The 24,946-nt window shown below is 36.9% G+C and overlaps 1 protein-coding gene across 2 annotated transcripts in view; it reads left to right on the top strand.

Moving 5' to 3' along the window:
- Positions 1 to 24,946, top strand: part of ca16b (carbonic anhydrase XVI b) — a 99,792-nt gene that overhangs the window by 29,807 nt on the left and 45,039 nt on the right. For both annotated transcript variants that reach the window (XM_039647285.2, XM_039647284.2), the window contains exon 3: positions 21,165 to 21,344. In XM_039647285.2, the coding sequence (XP_039503219.2) occupies positions 21,165 to 21,344 (180 nt within the window). The remainder of the gene's footprint in view (positions 1 to 21,164; positions 21,345 to 24,946) is intronic.

Below are 24,946 nucleotides of genomic sequence, written 5' to 3'. Positions count from 1 at the left end.
ATGGTCAAAAGGAGGCTAATTTTATTCTCTAGTTCACATTTTCTAGCTTGACATTATTCAGTTTGGAAACAGGATAAGTCAGTCTTTGTTGGTCATTTTCCCAATTTAGGCATGTAATGTGCAAATCAACATTGTTTATGTGCATGCCAATGACCTATAAAGTATCCCGCTAACTTTATCGGAGGGTGGATAAAATAACAGAACTCCACCTAACAATATATTGATCTCAAGAACCTAATAAAGAGCAGGTCTTACTTTTGCCTTCAGATCAGCTTTGAGTGAAATATTGCACAATTCTTTAAAGTAGAAAAGCCTCCAGTTCTGTGAGGGATGAAGAAAGTAGGAGTTTATTTCTCGCTTTGAGCTCCAGAACTGCATTCCAGGAGGTGATTCTCTACATAAAGCTCTACATTTTATGACATGAGACGGTGATTGGGTTCACATGAACACCAATAATGACCATTAAATAAAATCAGGCAAAACTCTTCATTCCCGTTTACATTAAATTTTCATGATTCTGATTATTTGCTATTTAAGAATGGTTATTTTTACTCCCATTCTTCACATACACCATTAAATGCACCGCACAAATGATGAACTTGCATACAGTAGGTGTTATGGCCACTGTTTTGATCCACTTACGTCAAACGCAAAACACATTTCTATGGACGTATTAGACATTTGGAACCGTAATGAACATAGCAGAATGGCTATAATTAATGTTTAAAATTGGGCGAAACTTTTTTTCATCCAGACATTAATAGCTGTATTAGCATCAGTGATACTGACCTTCATTCATTTAAAATATACTGTCTCTACATTAGTTTGGAGATTTACTGTGAAATTATTACATTATAAAAAATATATAAACCTATAAAAACGCAAGTGTTTTTTAATTGTGATTTATCGCGATTAATCACAGAATAAAAATGTGTGATTTAATCAAGTACACTTTTTTTAACAGCACTAATTATATAATGTGACACGCTACTTATATTTATTCAACCATTTCGGTTTAACTGCAGGCAGTTCAGACAGAGAGAAACTGATTTATTTGGTATATTTGACGCTTTTTCTCATAGCTCAGGAGTCTAGGATTTACTCCTACAGGTTGTGTCTTTATGTTGGCCTTGGATAAAGATAGTATCCATATAGCAGTGCTGTAATACATTTCATCTCTGTGAAACTTTTAATATAAAGTTTTTGTTGAGTTTTTTCATTAAGGTGCAGAAAATGTCTGAGACTTTATTTAGCTTTCCTTTTGCCCTTTTGCCACTGAGAAAATATAGAAAGGGCAGGAAGTGATATTAGTGTCTGCTTTTTTCTCTGATGTTTCTCCTGAAATCCCTTTGATGACTTTGAATATAATTAGATCATAAAAGAATTTGATGAAAATTGTTTACATTGAAAAAGATCTTTTTTGAAGACACAATAAAGGCTTTTTCCCACAGGAGAAACCTCTGAAAACAGGAATCTTAAGTAAACGTCTCTATTTGCTTACTATTTAGTCTCATTGCTGTCGAGGAGAAACAAATGAGGTAAAAGCGTGCTCATTTTCCTTCCCTGTCCGATGGTTTTAGCCGGATCTAAACTTGCATTCCCCACATACTCTCTATAAATCAACATCGTTTTTGTTTTAGATTTTGTTATAGGTTATATTATTATTATTTTTATTTTATTTTTACATAAAAATATACACTCTCAAGTTCCCTTGAAGGGTTCTGTCAGGCATTCATACATAGAACTTTTGATCATGCATCATTTCAATCCAATTCAGTAAACATACTTTATTACTAGAAAAACATGAAAGTGCAACCCCATTTTGTAACAATGCAATAAAATCAAGGATCTGTGATTTTGTTAACTCTCTATAACCTTTTTTTAACTGGCAAAATTACAAAGAAAAGATGTTCAATGTTTATACTGAACAACTTCAACTTTTGTAAATATAAACACATTTTGATTTTGATGGCTGCGACCCACTGCAATAAAGTTGGGACAGAGGCATGTTTACTACTGTGTTACATCACCTTTCCTTTTTATTACACTTTTAAATCTTTTGGGAATTGAGGATATACATTTTTGCAGTTACAAGAGAGCTGCTCAACAGTCCATGTCTTATTCTATTTTTCATGATATAGGCCATACATTTTCAATAGGACCAATCTGGACTGCAGGCAGGCACTCAAGCACATGCCTTCTGTGTGTAGAGTGTCCACAAAACCACTCTGGCATTGTCTTGCGTCCCAGGAAAGATGTCGTCTTGATGGCAGTAAATGTCTCTGAATGATCCCAGTATATACAAATATAGCAAATAATGACTAAAGAACATGTTAAACAAAATAAATGGTGTATGCTTAAGCTTAATTTCACAATAAGTGTGCAATTGATCACACTAAAGGTTACGATTAATAGTGATATAAATGTTTTAAAAGGACAATGTTTACTTTTTTATGTATTTTATTGTTCAAAATCAATATTTTAATTCATAAATATGTCCTCAATGGTGTACGAATATCTCTGCCAATTATCTGACTTATCCTCGTAAATGAAGATTTATTTTGTTTACTTTTATAAATAAGAATTTAGCATCTATCACTAGATAGATTTTTTTTTTTGTTTATTGAAAGTGTGGTTTATGTCATCTGAATGTGTGGAAAGCTTTTCAGAGAAGATAAGGCTTATTTTAGCACAATTCACAACCAGTGGTAGTTCAGAAAAGAAAAAAAAAAGTTTGGACTTCCGACCGTTTACCATCGTGTATTCTCAAAGATATTCAGTCAACTCTGTTTATTAATATGCGTGAGGGAGGGAGAGAGAGCAAGACAGTTTGAAGACGGTGAGAGTGTGTGCGTGCGACTGGGGCTTTCAGGTTGAACGGTGGCTACTGCAGTTGAATTTTCCTATTGGATGTTTGCGGTGCTTCGTGACTTAAGCGGTGAGAGCTGACGTAAGCAGGTCGGCAGAGCTACCACGCCCTCGGCAGTTTAAAAACCATCTTGTTTCGTCAAAACTACTGCGAGTCAAGAGTTGGAATTACGAGTTTTGAAAACGATCAGGACAGAGTATTTTAGCATCTATTTAGCATAGCTAGGCTAAAGTTAATCCTCAGGGGTCGACAAACGCGTCGGCGCATTTTGCTGGATCTTTTTCACATAGCAAAATATCATTATGAATATATGCCTACAGAGAGCGCACGTTATTGACATCAACTCGACAAAACTCATCAGATGCCGGTCGCGACGCCGGAGTTAAGACCACAGTTTTAGAATTGATATGGCCTTGTGTCCGCTGACAATTCACCATTCTCCACTTCAGGTGAAGGTGGGAGAAAAGTCCTCGACTTCAAATGACCGCTCTGTTGCAAAGCTACTTGCGTCACTCCAGTCGCTCTCCATTTCAGAGTCTGACAGCAGCTGTCTCTGCGGGTCTCAGGTGCACGCGCCCCCCGCTCAGCCCCGCCCTTGGAAAAAAATAAATAAATAAAATTTCCCCCAGAAATCAGACGGTCTGGGACACGACCAGAAAGAGTCCAGTAATGTAGGTAGTTTGTGTGCAGCGAAGGTCAAGATCAGGACATATTTTGATTAATTTTGTTCTTCTTTTTAGCATCTTTAAAATAGAGTCAAGAGTTAAACATGAAACCTTTTTTCTAAGAGTGTATGTGCGAGATTTCTAACACTTTTACCCCTTTGCTGATGCAGTTTGTCCATGCTTGACATATGCTGTTATAATTTTCTACTCTGTCCCATGTGACAACAAATAAAGTTGCTATTGTCGTGACAGATGCGCCTGCAATTCTGGCTGTGGCAATATGATCTTTTTTGGATCTCGGGAACCTTTACTGAAGTACCACGTGTTGCTTTATATAAATGACATATCAAAGTGCTAATTGTCAGGTCTGTTCAATAGCTGAGACATTACCGCTAATTGCCTGTCAACATAATGTAACCCACCTTTGCAGCTGCATTTGTAAATTACTTCATAATTAAACTCTTTTCATTCCATTTATAAATTCAGATAAATACATAAAGGTAGTTTTGAAATGTAATTAGATTTATTTCAGAAGCCAAAAAGACTCTATATGCACAGCTAGGTTTGGATTCAGCTGGGTAAGGAACTGACTACAGTTTGCAAGGTGAGATTTGATTATGGTTTATTTAAAGTGTGTGTGTGTGTGGAGGTATTTTTCAAAAGGGACAGATAATATGCCACACTGCAGGGTCTCCCCCAGGAGGTACGGGCACGCATCATTACTCATATTTTTCCTCTCATATTATTCCAGGATTTCATTTTCTTCTGCCAGTATTCTCACATTCTCTCTCTCTCTCCCCCCGCTGTCTGTCTCTTTCCCTCCTCTTTCGTCTTGCTATATCTGAGCAAATATCCACTTTGTGCTAAAAAGAGAGTATCTTTTGACAGCTCACTGTTGTCCCAGCATGCTATTATTACAGGTGCAGTTTGCAAATTTTGTTTACTTGAACAATTCAACATTTTAGAGTGAATTCGGTGTAATTTCAGTTCTATTTTTAACCTCATAATAGTTCATAGCGATGCAACGATCACGATTTTTCATGGCTGATTCAATTTTTTTTTACAACGGTTGCCTTTTACATTTTTTTTTAATCACATTTTTTGTTCCTTGTTTGCTCTTACTGGCCAAAATGAGCTTGAAACAAACAAAAAAATACTGTACACAAAGCACTGATGCACTTATACACACTCCTTTAATAGGTATTACGAAAATGCTTTTTTTTTTAAGACAGTCCCTTCAGAGATACATGCATATAAACCTCAACACTCAATTGAATATTTATATTTGTCAAGCTTCGCTAACAGTGTGCTTGCTGTGCCTGGTACAGCATTTTCTCTGCGTTCGTCGTCTTCAGCATGTCTCGTCTCTGGCCTGTGTTAATGTCCTGTTTACAGACTTCATAATATTTCTACACAAATGACTTTTTGGGATGTGATTGGGAAGTCAAAAACAGCAGCCAAAATAAAAAATAAAAATAAAAAAAAAAACGTATCAGAATGTGGGTTCTGAAACAGTATCAAGAGTCTGGTTCTTACTGTTGGCAGGTTGACATGTGCATCTCAACTTTAAGAAAATGTGTACTCTTTATGCAGGATTATGAGGATTTCAGTGGTCATTTCTAGTCAAAAGATGAAAAAATGTAGCACCATGACAGCCTGTTGTGGTTGAAAAAAAAAAAAAATCAGCTCTACATTCCCCAGCATAATTTTTCTGTGTCCCTGGCAACCTCCTGTGATTGATGGGTCAAGATGGCCAACCTAGATGGTAATGCAAGACGAGCCCTCATTTGCAATGATAAATCGCTAAGACAGGAACCAATTTGTGTGAGAAATCCAGCTCCTATATCATCCTCAAATCTTTTTGTGGCAAAGTGCCTGTCCTCGCTGGGAAAACAAGTTTTATTAAGAATTCAAATTAGATAGGATCTGTTTAACATAATGCAATATAGTGCAACAGAAGGAGATGCTTAGAATGATCTCACATGTTCTCTGGATACTCAGAGAAAGGAGCCTATAGAGCATCCAAAAGAGGATTTGTCTTCTGGGCTGTTCATATGTGGAGGAAGTGAAAGTTTGGAGAAATGATCCATTAGCAGAACTGATGCAGTGGTTTTGAAGACACTGTATCATCTATACAGCAAATAAATGAAAAAAAAATCTGAAATAAAAATATTATTAGCAAATATCCACTATATAATACAAGTATATATATATTATATGAAATACACACATAGAAATACAGGCAATAGATAGATAATAAAATAAGAACAATAAACAAATTGCAAACAATAGCACAAACAAATAGAATAGAACATGGCTTTAAGTTTTTCAGGTCATCTAACAGTAGTACTCAGGTAAGAAATATTAAAGACATGAAAGTAATCAAATGGAAAATAACACTGGTTGGTTTTCATTGTAAAAATGAATGTGTATAATTAAAGTTACACAATATATTCATTCAAGAGCAGCGAGTGATTTTCTCTTTGTCTTTGGCGGCAGGTTTATTAGGCTGCTGTCACTTTAAGAGCTTATGCACGGATCCAATATACTGTACTGTTACACAAAATGCATTTACTCTCAACTATTTACATTCCAAAACTGACTGTATTTACCTGAATAATCGACAAGCCTGGGATTTTGACATCATTTTGTATGTTTTTGACCGTTTCCAGGGATTGTTCACCTGAAAAGGAAAAGGATGGCTTAAGGGTGAGTAAATTATGGGGTAATTTTTAGATTTGGGTGAACTATCCTAAGTCAAGTCAAGTCACCTTTATTTATATAGCGCTTTTTATAATACATATTGTATCAAAGGAGCTTCACAGTGATAACATGAAAATAATACAACACTGGTACTGGTATTTTTGAATATTAAATGTCCCCAACTAAGCAAGCCAAAAGCCAAGGCAACAGTGGCAAGGAACCAAAACTCCATCAGGTGATAGAAAAGAGAAAAAAACCTTGTGAGAACCCAGACTCAGTCGGGGGTTAGTTCTCCTCTGGCCAACGAAGGAACAGTGTGATTCGGGCAGCATTACAAGTCAAATTGGATCGAAACTTTAAGAGTATTTGTCCATTTCCATCTGTTTGTAAGTCGAAGTAATCAAGCCGGTTTGGAGACGAGATGTTGAGGATCAGTGCTGATGGCTGTTGTGTCGATGAGGCCAGCACTTAAGGATGAGTCGGGATGGGTCCAGGTGCTGGTCCACCATAGAGGGTCCCTCGGGATAAACAGAGAAACTAATATTTGCGTAGACGCCATCCTTCTTATGATGTACCTAGTACATCAGGATTTATGGAACGTGTTCCCAGTTCCGGCTGATCTAAACAATGCAGCCTAATTTTGAATTTAGGAAGTCTATAGTGTGTTATGTGTATGCTAGGCCAAAGAGATGTGTTTTTAGTCTAGACTGCTTCCCGGACAATGTTAGGAAGATTGTTCCAGAGTTTTGGTGCTAAATAGGAAAAGGATTTACCGCCAGCAGTCGATTTTGATATTCTAGGTATTATCAACTGGCCGGAATTTCGAGATCGCAATAGACGTGAAGGACTATAATGCGTTAAGAGCTCGCTCAAACACTGGGGAGCTAAACCATTTAGTGCTTTGTAAGTAATCAGCAATATTTAAGTGCAATAAGCCATGAAAATTAAGTAAATTTGGTATTCGCAAGATGTTTGAAAGGTGGCTTTTAGAGAGCAGAGCACCACTTATATTGATCAGTATTGCGCATGCTTTTGTTGTGAAGCACGAAACCTGCAGGAATGACTCAAATTATCCAAAACAAGCACTATTCAACCGGAGCAAATGTGAATAAAAGATAATCAAATTGATATTGATACTGTGAAGCTGCTTTGATGCAATCTACCCAGCAAACAAATTTAGGTTCTAGGAACGTTAGTTTTTGGTTCCCAGAACGTTCCCGGAACTTTCCCTTATGGTTAGGGGAACGTTCTCCTTATGTTATAAAAATGGAACCTAAAAATAACCTACATGGAACATTCTTATAACGTTCTTGTTTGGTTCCCCCCCCAAAAAAACCTCATGGGACCATTCGGTAATGTTAGGGCAACGTTCTGTGTTTGCTGCTGGGATATATTGGGAAAAGCGCTATATAAATATACTTGACTTGACTTAAATAAAAGAGTTCAGGCCAGCACCTTGACTTCTTTTTGGTTATTTACAGAACCTAAGACTATCAAAGGGACAAGTGGATTTCTTAGTGGATATCTGTCTGGAAGTTCTGTCAAATCTGAGCAGAGTTTGGTTGATTCATTCATTCATTCATTGACAGCTTGAGTCATTTGTTTAGATCTCTTCTGGAACTGGTCTGAATTTGCTGTTTTGATATTGCTGGATATTGATATTGTTTGTAGCCACATAAGAAAGAGACAAACAAAAAAAAGCTCATATTGGCATTTCAATTTAGGCCTTTTTGTGGAATATAAGGTTACTCTTTCTGGCAACAGAGGGTTTTGTAACCGTGTCCTTGTCTGAGGAGGGGTTTGTTTGGTGAAGCTTTCCTCCCCACCCATAACATCGCCTCTGCATACAATGGAAGTGATCATATCTCTCCGTCTGAACAGGAGGAGAGGAAATGAACACATTGGTGGGTGGACTGTGAAACATGCAGCTACATGCTAGATAGTTATCTACCAGAAACTGCCATATAATTATTGACCTTTTAATTTTAAATTCATAGTTAAGTTTCTTGTTGTAGCTGTTGTTTCTTCCATGGGAATCGTTCTCACAGCGCCTGCGGCCACAGCCATATCCTCAGCTATTCATAATTCATGCTCGCCGCAATAATAGAAGAATACACAAGAATGTAATTTTATTATGGACGGCCTGAAAACTCACTGCTCCTGTTTACTTCCAAATACTTTTTTTATGCTTCGTGTAAAATTTATGTGACGTGAACATTTGCGCAAGATTTATAATATAATGAAAAGCTCTTGGGAATTGAAAAATCAGTCTAGAAATGCAAATGCTCCAAAACATTAAACATCTTGGCCCAAAAACCCAAAGTGTCTTTTTTTTTTTTAGTTTCCTATATAACGTTTCACAGGGTGTGGAACAACATCCAGTTCACTTGAACTCTTCGTAAAACTACTCAGAACAGGAAAGAACTTTTTTTACGCGGCAAAGTATCTTAAGATGGAAGTTGATAATACCGGAGGCGAACCTTGTTTAGTCTGGAACGCCATTCGCCAGCTAATTAGACACAAATAGACATTTGATTTATCATTTCCTTGATCCGTTTCACCACGTAAGTAGAACGCAGCTGAGATGCTTTAGAAGAATGGGTCAAAGATTAGTGTTCTAGAACATGCCATTCTTGATACAAAGGAAGATTTTAGACCCATTATGTTTAAAGATAGAGTGCGCCAAAGTTTGGGGTCGGTTTATGCTCACCGAGGCTGCATTTATTACAGAAAATATTATTTTAAAACAGAATTTATTCCTGTGAAGGCAAAGCTTATCAGCATCATCACTGCAGCCTAGTATGCTGATTTGGTGATCAAAGAAACATTTCTTATTATCGTCAATGTTGAAAAAATATTTTTTGGGGGAAACCTTGACACATTTTTCAGGGTTCTTAGAATTGAATGGTATTAAAAGTGAAATTCATGTTGTTAATGGCATTTTATTTTTGAGAGGATGTTTTATTTTATCTAACAGCTATCAAGAGTCATTTGGGGAGACTTAAGGTGTAGTTTGGGGTTTGCGTATGTGTTCTAGACTTATTATCGTCATCAAAATATGGTTAATCCTTGTACACATTCCAAAGGAAGTGGGCGGAAACTGTGAGAGGGTGTAATTCAGTCTGAAAGGTATCAATTAATAAGTTCAGTTTTATCTCACCCAGCAGTAGCAAAGCCTATTTTCCTGTTACATGTTTTTTTTTACTCTAATGAAGGTTACATAATGTCCAAAAAATGATTCAGTCATAAAAAAAACGGCTTTGAATGAAGCAGCCTTTCCAAGCTTCAAGTTAATATTGGATACTGATTATGTGACTAGACCAGGATAATGTTTGGCCTATATTGCTGATGTTTCTATGCAGTTAGTAGGGTGTTTTGAATGGTTGCTATGTGGATGCTTTCTCATCCAACTCATAAGTGTGATATTCTGGTCTCTAGATCTGGCTCAGGTCCCTCTTTCAGTGTTTACTAGGTGAAAATCGTAAAATCTGATTACTTAGAAAAGTAATTTTCCTTAACAAGCCACTTTCATTCATTCATTCATTCTATTGCCCTAAGATTGAATTAATTATAAGCCTCAAATGTGAAATGTAATTCAATGCGGGTGATACTCTGAAAGTGTTTTTCATTCCAAACAGATTCAAAGCTTTAACAATTTTGTGACTGAACAGCTCAGAGTAGTTAAAACTACAATCCTTTTTCAAACAATTATGGCAAGAAAAGAGGAATTATTGTGCGTTTTCTGGTATTTGTTTGGTATTGTTGAAAATGTTTTGAGATAAATGTGAGATAATGAAAGAAAATTGACTTGGTTGCAAAATGCATTATTAACTTTTAACAGCATAATTAACCTCTAAGATGCAAGATAAATGATATCATCGTGGGTAACACTTTATTTTACAGTGTCATTGATACACGTTACATTAGTTACTGTAGTAATAAGTACATTTTGCAATTAACCCTAAACCAAACCTTCATCCTAACCCTATAGTAAGTACTAGTTAATTACTATAGTAATTTTAATATTATAGTATTATATTAATTACATATAATGTATAATTACACTGTAATACTGACACATTCAAATATCCGGAATTGTGTTTAGAATAACTAAACTCTTTCTTTTCGAGTGGATCAAATTGATCAGTACATTTACATTGAATCATCAATGGGATACTTTACACCCTTTACTCTCGCTTGCATGGAACACAAACAGAGGTTTTAAACAATTGAGTTAGTCGCTGTTTTCCAGCCAGTTTAATCTCAAAGGATGCAAAAAGCAGCATAAATATGCAAAAAGCAGCAAAATATCATAAATTACTGTTTTTGAGTTATATTTCAAGACTTCCAAAGCACGTTATGACAAGTAGGCTTGTGTAAATAGGCTAAGCTGCTGAGTCGCTGAATTGAATCAGTCCAATTCATGAAGGAATCATATCATATGGCTTCAAAAGACTTTTGAGTCATAGTGCCTGTTTTATTGATAATTTTTAGAATACATAAAATTCTTTTTTGTGTTTTACATGCTTGAACTGTGTCTAAATAATGGTACCATAGTGTTTTTTTCATTTAAATAATCATTTAAGACCGAATGTTTATTGCTTCTCATTTCTCTTTGAATTAGGGACATTTAGCATATGTTTCCATGAATATTTATACAAGATCTAGTCATTCATTTGAATATTCATATCTATAATCTGCTCGCAAGAACACTTTCCGAATTCCTTTTTTCCTTTGACTAACATGTTTAATTCTTTTTGAAGCGTAACGATCATTTACGAGTCACTCCTGCAGTGAAGCTCATGGTACTGTAACAACAAGGCTCTTTCGACAAATAATGCAATAGCTCTGGGGAACGAATCATAATCTGCATGATTAGGATCTCATTGATTTGTAACTAAGTTAAAGGCATATTTGTCCAGATTTAGATCTGATCTAGGCTGTTTTTCGCATCACTTGAAGTTGTCAATGACCCTGGAAAAGTGGCAATAACCGCAGGCCTCCCGCCCAAACCCCAACCAGCTCCACTGTCACTATCAATCGCATCAGCGTCGCATGTTTGTTTCCTGTCGACCATGCGCGGTCCACGGACCACCGAGGGTTAGATTGAACACGACTGGTGAGCGGAGCCGTGCCAAAAAGTGTGACGGCTGCCAAAGTCTGCGCTACGTGTCCCATTTTCTCAGGGGGGACAAAACAGACATGACAAGGCAATCTCCACACAGTCAGCGTTCCCGTGGCAACAGCGGTTGGGTTATTTATCTGCAAGGTTAATGGGATTACGGCTGGTAACAAAGATAGTGGATTGAGACAAACATGTGCCCGTTGGACTGAAGGGAATGTGACAGAGTGGTAGCTGTTGAGCTAAATGACTCAGCTAGCCCAAACAGATGGCGCTCAATACATACACGAGTCATAAAACAGTTTTATGGCTGGCGTTCCTGGTTTTTCCCTCCAAAAGAGATCTGAATGTGGCACCGCATATTTGGAAGCATTTGCATCATCTTGCCTGTGCATGTTTTACTCAATTTCGATTTAGGATTCTTTGTTCTACTTCTGTTACGTAATGCTTTTTTTTTGCCAGAAATGTCCGTTTTTGTCTGATTTATACATAGAACATTGTTTAGTGCATCTGGGTATTTATTAGCAAAGTTGAGACTCTTTCAGTAAATAATTTATGAAATATAAAAAGAAATGACTTGGCAAAAGACATTAAGGCATCCATAATTTTACACTTGACTATAGTAAAAAATCAATATACCAACATATATTTTATATTTAAATTCCCTATTTACGTACTTTTAATACCCCGCACCTTTTGATATACTAAATTAATATACTAATACACACACATGAATATATATAAAAGTGATATGTCTATGTTTTTGGATCTGTATTATACTTAGTATGAAATTGAAATAAATGTATTTTTAATATATTGGGATAGGTTTTTTTTTTTTAAGGTTATAGGTATCAATTTACATTTAGCTAGGTTTATTATTAACAAAAGTTTACTAATGATATATTTTTTTGAAAATAATTCACAGTTTGACTTTGTCGTGGGCTGAAACTTATGTAAGCACTCCTCCAGACTAAGTTAACTTAGCTCTGTTGCTAGCTCTATTTGTCAGTGGATCACCAGCTTTCTGACACATAGGCAACAGCTAGTGATAATGAGACATTTAAATCCAACACCTGCACCATCAGCTCTTCCCCCTGTACATGAACGACTGCACTGGCAAAGACCCTTCTGAAGTTTGCGGACGACAATACTACCAGTGGCCTCATGCACAATGATGATATAGGCAGGAGGTGAACAGCTGGTTGTCTGATGCAGCCATAACAACCCATAGCTGAACACGCTCAAAACAGATTATTATAGAAGCCTATTATATACCACCCTAGCAACCGCATGGTAACATGCTAACAACTGCTCAGAATACATTAGCAATCTTATAGCAAACAACATTGTGGTGGTGAGTTGCAGGTTCAAGCATTTTTCTTCAATGTGTTGCTTGTATGCAAGAAATGTATTTCAAATCAATTAATCATACATTTTGGCTGGGTGTATTCACCGCTCTACAGTAATTTGAAAGTGATTGCAGTACCAGTTTTGGCTGTTAAATAGATGATGATTGATGACAATTGAATTTGCAACTTAGGGCCTTTTATTGCATCATTGCTATTTTTACACAAAATTTATTTTCGTAAATTTAGGCCTTAGGGCAACACAAAAAGCGTAATAATCATAGATGTGTTTTTTTTATGCCCGCTTCTGTCCTCAATAAAATAAGTTCCACATTGCCTCTTCACGTTTGAATCGCTAGTTGTTTCCAGTTAAAGTTTAATTGAAAAAAAGTCAGATGATGATATAGTTGTATCTCTGCATTGCCAGGCTTGAGATGGAAGGGAGTCTAAAATGCTGTATCGTTCTCATTATCATTATCTCGCTCCTCCTGTCTCTTTCTGGAAATCAGATCACGCAGAATTAATCCAATTAGTGTCTCTGTTAATTAGCCTGCTATTCCAAGACTGAGATATAAATTAGAGCTTTCAAATTGTTTGGTGAGATTGTTCTGAACACTAATTAAAATGCAGTGTGAATTATATGAATTGGCAGGACATAAAAGACGAGTTATTTCTTGGTGGAAAGAAAGAAGGAAGTTAGGAAAGCAGTCAGATTTAGCACACAGCTACATGATTGCAAGAAGTTCAAGTCACCCACTGAATCTGCAGCAGTCTTTTGTGTAGATGAGGCTGTTATAGGATTATTGATATTTCTGTTATGTACAGTAAGGCCATGAAGAGTGTAATGGCTGATAAATGGTAATATATCTGGAAAGGATGATGAGTCGTACTAGATGTAATTATCCAAGTCAATTCATTCTGCTATTATATTTATATATTGCTGCATAAAATAGTATTATAAAGGAAATCCATGCATTTGAAAGAGTAAAAGACGCCAACATGACTTTCTACATGAGGTGTATTGTATGGACTGGCCACACGTGTATACATCAGTGCTTATTTGATGCAAAATCACATTTAAATTCAGTCAAATCTTAAGCTGGTGGAGCACCAATAAGAGCGAAAGTACTGCATCTCTGAGGGATCTGTATGCAAATACAGAATATATGTAGTGCATGGCGCCTCACACGGCCTTGATGTTGGAGTATCAATAAAAAATTCAAAAGGGCTTTGAGGCATATAATATCATCTTATGTTCCATACTGATGCCCTTAAATGCTTTGAAATATACTCCAACAGAAATTCTCAGCTATCAGTGAATGGCAATGAAACCATAAGAGCATAATTCATTCATTTACTCTAAGAGTGAGGAAATAGCACCATAAAGCCTCTTATGTAGCTCTCAAATGTAATTCACACTTTGGAATTATATGGGTTTGGAACAGACTGACGGCAGAAGGTCTGGACGCCATTGCAGGTTTCATTGGCCAAGGACTGCCCAGAGGCCGTCTGACTGACATGTAAAGCAACCAATCACAGTTCATTTTGTTCCATATCATGCTTAGGGGCGTGGAAATGTAACATCAATGTTCCTACAATAACAAATCTGTGTGTAAAACTCTTTAATTTAAAGAGTCTACTCTTTAATCTAAAGAGTTTATTTTAAAGAGCCTATGCCGCAAACTTTACATGCTTCACATACTTTTGAATATCCAGTGTTTAGTTCCTGAAAAGCGCTCTTTGTCACAGCTGTAAAAACCCAGAAGTATGTGCATCTCCTAGTTCAGGCCGATGCGATACGCATCTCAATGCATAGCCAACGATACGATACATTAAAGAGCACCTATCATGGATATGTATTGTGGAATATAGCTCTAAGGGAATGAAAACATCCTGCAAAGGTTTATATCTAAAGTGCACCGTATATAAAGTTATCGTCATTCAAAAGTGAGAGTCGACTCTGAGTCTATGAAATGAATTTTTTTTTTAAATGAGTCATTCGCTGTTTCGTAGTGACGTAGATACGAAACATTAGCTCATTGGCCGCTCCCAACAACTGCGCGCGCAGACGGGAGTGTAAACTTGAAGTCTAGAACACATTCAAAAACTTCAGCTGAATAGCGTCATGTCGAGAAGACGCTGTGTTCTACATTGCAAAGACAGTTCAGCCACTTGTTTTTATTGCCTAGGGACGAGCATGTGAAGAATCAGTGGTTAGAGTTCATATAGCCCGAACAGAATAGCACGATTGTGTCCCCATCATTTTAATGACGAATCCTTCAAAAACATAAATGAATTCAAAATGTGGATTCGCAAGCCGGTTGTTCCCGAAGGAGGGCTCAGTATCCAGTGTATATGGATCAGGTTCGTCGTCCTCCGAATCACAATCTGTAAGTATTATTAATAATGTTTGCTGTTATGTTTTCTGTAGCATGCACAATATAGTTATATTGTGTTGTGTACACTCCGCGCAGCTTCTAAGCGTGGTAAAGTTAGTTTTGTTTTTGATATTCCCCAGAAATTCACTGAAAAATGACAATTACCTCCTAAACGACTTATTTAAAAAGTTATTTAAACCCCATTGCCGCTAAAAAGGCAAGGCTAACAATGTTTCACAAGCTTAATTTTCCGTATTTTCGCTCTATATAATAAGCACTGCCCTTCAAAAGCCGCCACAATGTGAGTTTCGCCTGGAAAGCTCGCTCTTGACGGAGACGCGAGTAAGGGACCGTGTGGAAAGAGCACTTTTTTTGACATGTTTGTTCAAACACTATATACAATTTTCAACACTTGACAAGCTATAACCCATTAATGGTGATGGGCGTTCTGTTTCCGACAATCTCTGCCTATGGTTTACCAATAACAACTTACCTGGGTCATTTGACCAATCGCCGCAGATTCGCGTCACTCAAAGGAGGTGTTTGGGAAAATGAATCGTTGAACGAATCATTTGGGAGTCGTTGAGCAAATCAGGTAAAAATAAATGCATATTATAAGACAAATAAAGTGTTTTTTATCCTTGCATGCACGTTAAACTGTTTTTTGGGAACTCCCAAAACAAAAATATGAAGATTTCATTTTCAAATGCTATGATAGGAGCTCTTTAAAGATAGATACATATAAGCAGCTACCGATGCGATGCAATACGATTCACTACTCTTACGATGCAGTGCCGTCCGATTCAAGACGATGCGATTCAGTTTAATATATTATTTGCATTCGGTGTGAACGCAGCAGTTTCAGTTTAATAAAATATTGGTCACAAATGATTGGTAAATTTCTAAATAGTAAAAGTATTGCGCATCTACTAATAATTATATATGAATACATAGTTTTTTACCGATGCAGATGTTAGAAACTATGCATCGCGATTCAAATGCCAACTTGTATCCAATGCACACTTTTTTAAATGCACTTTTATGCCAATGCACCAATGCGAATTGGTGAATCTTACCATCCCTAGTAAACACGACAGCTTTCTTCTTTCTTGAGGGGGTTTGGCACCACATCTTTGTTTCGGAACATTAAACAATGTAACACACATGTCTCCCTGACATCCTGTAGAATTCAACCAATCAGATAATGTCTTTGAAAATCCTGATGTGTTTCCAGTTAAGTGTACCATATGATTCAGACGTTCAGCCAGCGGTCTGTGGGCGTTACGTCAGAGGCTGAGACTCGGTTTGGAACAACAAAAGAGTAAATAATGGCATACTTCCTTAGAAGGAATAGTTCGAGCCAAAATTCGAATGTTCTGGCATTATTCACTCACCAAAAGAACAAAAGTGGATATTTTGAAGAATTTTTCAACTGTATTAATTTGTCCATTGAGTATAAAGACATGAGGGTGAGTAAATGATGACACAATTTTCATTTTCTTTGGTGATCTATTCCTGTATCTCCTCTGACATTTTTTCTCAATCTTTGAAGACGAGTTGATAGCTTTCGTCTTTTTGTCGGTGCAAATTTGTTGCGTTTGCAAGAGCAAGACACAGGAAGACACTACAAAACTGTCAGCTATCACCTTCCTTCAACACATCTCTTAGTGCGATGTGATGAAAGCTGTTGCATCTTGCAACTCGTGAGGCATGTTGTCTGTGCTGACCGGACGTCAGATATGTATATGGTCCTTACGGATGAACAAAGTGTGAAGACGCTGGATGACTTTTAAAAGAGTGTGATCCGTCGATCACCTTGGCAGGGTGAATGTAGTGTCACTGACACAATTGAAGATGCAGAGAAAGCCAATTGTTTAGTCTGTGACACAGAGAGATTAAATGGTTCAATGAAGATTTGTGGACTGTCAGTTAGATGGAAGGGAACGGCACGTGCAGGAAATACCGTAGGCCGTCTTGGTCTTTTCACAAAGGAACCCAGAAGACTAATTAATTAGAAGATCAGAGAGCGGAGGGAATTCGTCTCGGCTTTGCACAGGTGTTTTAAATCTATTTTAGAGAAGATGGTGTCCTGCATTGCTTGGGAGGGGGGTTAGGGAGGGGAGGTGTGTCAAAGAAGGCTGAATCTGGACAGGGAAATGAGTATTCCAGGTGACGTGTCTTTGTGTAGATATCCAACCCCTGCTGGGACAGAAACCGACAGCTGGTTTGGGGCACACCGTGCTAGCACTTAACAAATCAGAATAGAGGAGTCTGGCCCAAGGAGAAATCAATGGGGAGGTGGAAAGGGATAATCCAGCATTCATCTAAGATTCCTATTAGCACCAAGAAAACAGGTGGAAAATGCAAGTGGCAGACTGTGATCTGAGCTGCCTGCCTAAAAGCATAGACACTGAACCCTGAGGAGATACAATGGAAGCAAGATAACCCTCAGAATGCGTTTAACTGGCCTGTAACATAGGGGAAAAAACGGCATCAGATTTTTGCATCAATTTATTGTTTTGGACCTGAACAGCCATGTTCTCAGAATGCAAAAATATTCACAACTGAAAAACCAGTTGCTTCGCCGTCACTTGAAAATTTATGTCAATTAGCAGAACTCCAAGGAGAGTTCCTCACTGTAGCGGTGGGCCAAGAACTTTGGAATGACCTACTTGTCCCCTCATTAATTGGGTAAGAGGAGTAACCTTTCCTTGAAAGAGGAGAACCGTGACTTCTTCTGTCCCAATGGAAAGTGATCTGACCTTAATCTGTCAGATGGAAAAGAGAGCTCCGCCATTCTCTCGTGGTCTCAGTGTTCCTGTTCCAGAGACCTAGGTCTTGGGTTGAAATTGGTCAGGGCATTCTGTCTTCGATTGCTTAATCCACTAGCATCCAGCAATTTTGGGTGTTTTATTACATTACATTACATTACATTATATTAGATTAGATTAGTGTTGTCACGGTACCAAAATTTCAGTATTCGGTACCGATACCAGTTAAAATTCACGGTTCTCTGTACCAATTTCGGTACCAAAGCTTAGTTTAAATTTACATATATTTAAGTGTTTATCATGGTTACAAGTATGGAAACTGTACATTTGTATTATAAACACTTTAGAAAAAGATTAGATAAAATGACCTAAAATAAACAATATTATACACTAACACATTTTTAAAGTTGTTTGTAAAGTTTTAATCCATTATTTATTTAATGCACAATGAATTAAGTGAACAAACATTAACAATCAGGTGTTTGTAATAAATAACATTTTCAAACATTAATTAATGTTGTAAAAATATATTGTTCACTCAATGTGTTGATAACTAAGTAATGTTTATGAATGGTATCTTTGTAGCATTACCATAAAACATGTTTTATTTGACTTGATTGTCCTTTTATTTAATCTAAAACTGCATTCATATTTAATTTTAAAAAGGCTTTTTAAACCTGCTGAGTTATAAAGGCAAGAATACGCCTAGAACTGGCACTGACATTAAATGACAATACTAATAGCCTACCATAGTACTCTGGTGTCGGGTGGATACTACTGTGTTCATGTACTCGTAAAACTACCCCGAAAGCACTTTAGAGGCCGTTCACATGTCGCGCGTGTTTTTTAATTATATTTTTGCGCGTGCTTATTCTTTCCAAAGCGCTTGCTCTCACGCGGCGTCTGTCGTTGCTATGCAACGCCAACGAGTTTTTATTATGAGCGCGCTTGCCTTGCGCCTATATTTGAAATTGCGAATTTGCATGTAATCGGCCTCTTATGGCAACGTGACATTAGCCTAATCCAAAATATTTCCATATGTGGCTCTTTCCTCCTTTCGTTTCAACAAGTGGATTCAGAGAGAGAGAGCCATATCAGCGTTATGAAGAGGACGCAACTGTGCACGTTTCAGACATCGCGTCTAGAACAGAACTGGACGAACCTGGTATTCGGTACCTAGAAAAGCTGGTACCGTAACATTTTTTTTTTTTAGTACCGACTTGGTACCGAAGTACCGAGTTTTTTGACAACACTAGATTAGATCAAATAAGATTAAATTAATCTGTACAATGGTTACATTTGTATATCTGTACATTTAGGCAGGTCACAGCTATACACCAATAGGTGTTGACAAGTGACTCATTGAGTCATTCAGTCAATCGATGTGTTCAAAAGGACAGATTCATTCAGGAATGCAACAAGTGACTGTCAATGAGTGAGTCACCGGGATGTGTGAAACTAGCCGACTCGTCGCTTAAACGATACTGCTGCTGCTAGTCGACTTTGCACATTTATAATTTGCTTTATATTTTTACAATGGCTATCATCAACTTGCAATATTGGTGTCTAAAATGTAATGTACTCGTACTTCTCAATATTAACTTTTTGATTATGGTTTCTTTTTGTAGAAAAGCAGTAAAGTGGACAACTAGAGCTTTTTCTCAATGTGACAGCGTTTGGTTGGTTTGAAAGCGGATTTCCGTACTCTACTTTGCACCAACGACCCAAACTAAACTAAACTTTGTCAAACTGACTCGTGTCCACAGCAAAACCCTAGTGTGAAAGCGGACTCAGAATATCATCAGGATGTCATACGGTATATAGACAGGGAAAATAAGCATGACGGATCTCAGTTGGGAATCGACAGACTTTTAGAACAGAAGATTAGAGAGAACATTATTCGTGACACCACGATCAGACCCTCAAGCCCGAGGGCAAATCTGATGTGCTGCTGTCTTTGAAGCTATGACATAAAATACTTTGGTTATTTACATTTTTTTGACTGGATTTTTGATTTATCATCATGGATTGGCACGGGTTGGTGTGTACACGAGATAGCGTTGTGGTGGCAACCATGCACCTTTTATTTAGACCAATCCAGTAAAGCTTTTCACCTCTACTCCCACTTTCCATTATCTAGGCTGGTAAGAATCTCAGCAGTCCTGATGAGGAAATTATAGTGGTTTGTTAAATTTTGTACCTTATGTATTCAGGTTGCCATAGCAAAGTCAATTTAATCTGAATCTTCAGGCTCCACACTGGTCTTCAGAAATTATAATGACATATTGTCGTGTACATTTGTCCTTGCAGGAACCTGAAACACTGTGATTAAAATTAGGAGTTTTCCTTTACTTCCTTAAGATGGTTTGCTCTTGTTAAAGAGCAAGCCATGGTTTTTACTGCTCTTAAGCATCCCATCCATACATATAGCTGTTTACCACAACCCTCTAAATGTCACAGATTATTATTCATATGCTGTGTGGGAGACTTAATTTGAAGTGCAAAGCATTAACCATTAGGAGGCAATTTAAATACACCACTTTGACATGGACTCTGATGTGTCTGCCACCACTGGTAATGAAACCATTCATCAGTTTAACACTGCATGTTTGCAGAACATGCGTGTTCATATTTCTCTGTCTTGGGCCAGCACAGATGGCTGATGAGCAGAAAATGATAGCGCAACAATATTACGAGAAAAAGTTTGCATTGCATTTGTGTTTTGCTAATTCTGATTTACATTGCAAATGTGTACTTTTCGTCAACTGGTCGACAGATATGAGTCAATGTTTAGTCAACAGAGGAGTTTAATTCTGTTCTGATTCACGTCGTGATCCAGTCTATCTAAAAGGATTTTAAACAGCATTTTGCACATTCATTTTTACACAAAAAAATAAATGTTTTTTATTTTATTTTAAATGATTATTCATGCTATTTTTATTGATTGAGAAGCCTCATGCAGAGAGACTACATGAAATATTTGTGCTTTTAAAAACTAATTTGCCACACCACAGGACCTTTTAAAATGAACTAGTGGAGGAAAAATGTGATTTAAAAAGGTCAGAAAATGCACTTAAAATATTCAAAATCTCATAGACTGTAGACATGTTATGCGTCAACTATGCAATTATATTTTTGAATGATTAGATACATTTATGTTGAGGTTAAATAAATGGCACTAAGCAAGGGTAATTTGAATACTGATGGTGTGGGATTTGACTTGAGATTGCTTTTAAGTATCTGCCAATGAATAAATGCCATTAAAATGTATTGAAAAGTTTCTTGTTCATTGTTCCATATCCTTTCACAGGCACCTACGGACCATGGAGATGGGCCTCCCTTTATCCAGAATGTGGGGAAAGGAATCAGTCTCCAGTGAACATCCTAGATCAAGACACCCGAGTCTCTCAGGAGTGCCAGGAGCTCACCTTGAATGGCTTTGAAACCAAGTCATCAAACAGGACTACCATGAAGAACACAGGCAAAACAGGTTCATCAATGAATTCAATTTTTAACAATCCTCATTTGCTCATTTCAGAACTTTGACCACCTTTGCATTCTTAGCTTAAGCCCACTTACATTTTTTAAATGTTTCCAAATAATTGCTATGTAAGAAACATGTAGATTTTGAAAGGTTTCCATCATGACACAGTTGCATCAGGTTTTAGGGAGATAGTCATAGCCCAAGCAAATATCAGACATTCTGTACACTGTCTAACACCACCTTCAGTAAGTTCCTGTTATCACCCTGGATTGTGTTAAGATGCTTGTACATCTGATGTGGATGTGGAAATCTGAGCTGCATTAATTACAGCTATTTTTTGAAGAAAGTTTGAGGTTGCTTTAAAAAGTAAGTTTAAGTCTTTTATGCTCACTAAGGCTGCATTTATTTAATCAAATATGGAGTAAAACCACGCTTTCTGAATTAATAAATAACTGTTTTATATTTTGATATAAAGCTGAATTTTCAGCATCAATACTCCAGTATTTAGTGTCACATGATCCTTCAGAAATCATTGTAATATGTTGATTTGATGCTCATCTCTTATTATTATAATTTATGATGAATATAAAGTTCAAAAGAACAGCATTTGTTTGAAATAGATTTTCTTGTACCAATGTAAAAGTCTTTACGGTCAAATGAATAAAATTAATTTTGTTAAAATAAAAATAAAAAATCCCCAAACAGTGGTGTAATGTGGTGGTGTATCAATATTCACTAATATGACCAACATAAAAATAAAATAAAAAACCCTTTATTTAAATCTAATATATATATATATATATATATATATATATATATATATATATATATATATATATATATATATATATATTTGAAATATTATTATTTCTAATTGTTCTCAATTTTCCTAAGAATTCTTAGTGGCCATAAATATTCTAATTCATTCCCCCACACCTTATCTACCACCATTTACGTTTAGCATTTTTGCACTAGTTTGTAGGGAAATCAAATCACCCACTTTGGCCTACAAATCTAAAACTAACGAGGATCGTTGATGAAACAGCATAATTTTCAAATGATGCATTCTGCTGGTTTTAATTAGTAGGGATATTGAGAATGGCACACTCTAAGAGCGCTATATTTACTCTTGAGAAGGTTTTGGGGAATGCTCGCCAAGACCATCAACTCATTGTGGCATAATTACCATAGATCTACTGTTTACAGAGCACAGCATTAGATCCTTTAAAACCACAGAATCACAGGATTGAAATCACATTGGGGGTGTGGGGTGGGGTCCCCCTCGGATGAAAACACGTTTATTGCTTCTAGGGCCCCCTAAGGCTGGACCTAGAACCTTCACCATCTTTCGCCCTGCTAGCAACGTCCACGAGTCTATTTCACGAGTACTACAAGTCTTTAGCCCAGTGTGTGCATACAGGGATGTTTGTGTATTCACCAGAAGATCCTATCTCTCCACAAACATTCATCATATTCCACTGAATCAGTTTGTTTACTCACATCCCAGAACTTCGGTTTACTTAAGAATCAAACACAGATCTCCACACGAGAGCTTCTGTGACGTGAGATGTCTTCATGTAGATCCTTTAAGTTCATCCTAGTTTAATTTGATCACGCTTCTCGTTCTAACGGCGTATGTGGCAGAGCTGCAAAACTTTTCGTCCAGTTTTAAGGGATACTCCACTTTTTTTGGAAATAGGCTCATTTTACAACTCCCCCAGAGTTGAACAGTTGTGTTTTACCGTTTCCAAATCAATTCAGACGATTTTCTGATATTTAGAAGAATATCTGTAACCAGACCGTTTCTGGTCTCATTGACTACCATAGTATATATTTTTTCCTACTATGGAAGACAATGAGACCAGAAACTGTCTGGTTACTGATATTCTTCTAAATATCAAAACAATCATCTGAATTGATTCGAAAACGGTAAAACTCAACTGTATAACTCTGGGGGAGTTGTAAAATGAGCCTATTTCCAAAAAAAGTGGAGTATCCCTTTAACATGGTACGATTGGATTACGGGCCAGATTTACCGAACAGGGCAATTTAGCGTGAGAGCGCAATCCCATAAATGTGCTCATGGTGGTGGAAAGTTCTGCTCGTTATCTACTTACGACGTGCAAATTTAAGAACACAGACGCAGCCGGATAATTTCATAATGACAAACGCAATCTACCAAGAGCCGGTCAAATTAACGTCTGGTTTGGTTGATAAATAATGTAGGGGTCGACCGATTATCGGCTTGGCCAATTATCGGCGCAGATATTAACCATTTTTATGGTTATCGGTATCGCCATTTTCAAAACCGATTTGCCGATAAAATTATTTTATTTTGAAATGCGCTATATTTGGCTCTAACGCAGCCACCTCTGTTGGAACTCACCACTCTGTAGACTAGACTTATGTCCCCGCACATCTGATTTGTTGGTAGTCACGAGTCTGGCCAATCAGTGCGGCAAGCTGAAGGCACTGAAAGTTTTGCGATTATATATATCGGTTCAAAATATCGGTTATCGATCTATTTGATCTGTAATAATTGGTATTGGCATCGGCCCTGAAAATCACATATCGGTCGATCCCTAAAATAATGGAGCAAATACCAGTAAATTGACTAGTGCAAACCATTGGAAATCACCTTGCATGATTCATTTAAACACTCTCCTCCCATATTGTGTCTGAAAGGGAAACTCCTACAAATGCATATGCAATAAGGTCAGCCCCAAAAATAACTGTCCACACTTTTTCAGCATTCATTTTTCACTGCGTGTCTTTAGTGATCCACAAGCAACCTGGCCCTAAGTGTTTTATGAAAAAAAAAAAAAAAAAAAAAAAAAAACAATTAAGGAGCCTTTTACAGTGAAAAATGTGTTATGTTTTTGGAATTTTAATTTGAAATTGTAATTTTTGCTTTCTCCTATTCAAGTTTATAATGCAGAGACGATAATAAGATATTGTAATGTGATTCTAAGTTGAGCATTCAATAAGTTTACTGTCACGTGAATGTTTGGCAACACTTTAGATAAGGGAACACATTCACTATTAACCTTCAATAAACTTCTACTGCTGCTTATTGGTGATAAGTAGCTGATGTAGTGGTTATATTTAGGTATTGGGTAGGGTTACGGGATCTAGGATATGGTCATCCAGAAAAAGGCATTAATATACACCGGTATGCTTTAGAAGTACTACTAAATGGCCAACATGCTAGTAATATGCATGCTAAAAAGCAACTAGTTAATAGTGAATATGTATTCCCTAATCTACTGTGTTACCAAATGTTTTTATTCTGATCTGGCAATAAAAATTGTTAGTTAATGTTTTGATTTATCAACAAATAGGTTCAATAATGCGCAGGGTTTATTTACTGCAGATAGTGCTCCTATTTGATTCCATCAATTTACTGTCTCTACTTACACTTGAATGGATTCAAATGTCCAGAATGTTAAAAAACGTCTCCGAGTTTGACCAAGTTTATTAATTGGCATTGGAAAAACCAAGTGTATGAAGTAGTTATCCTGTTTCTGCAGAGTCTACCCAGCAGAAGCAATGGAAGATTTTTCAATTTGTTTACCAATCCAAGCTTTAAAGAGTCAAGAGGTCGACTT

Source organism: Pimephales promelas, chromosome 8 (genome assembly GCF_988280905.1).
Source record: "Pimephales promelas chromosome 8, fPimPro1.hap1.1, whole genome shotgun sequence".
In the NCBI taxonomy this organism is placed as follows: Eukaryota; Metazoa; Chordata; class Actinopteri; order Cypriniformes; family Leuciscidae; genus Pimephales; species Pimephales promelas.
This window is presented reverse-complemented; position numbering and strand designations above follow the sequence as displayed.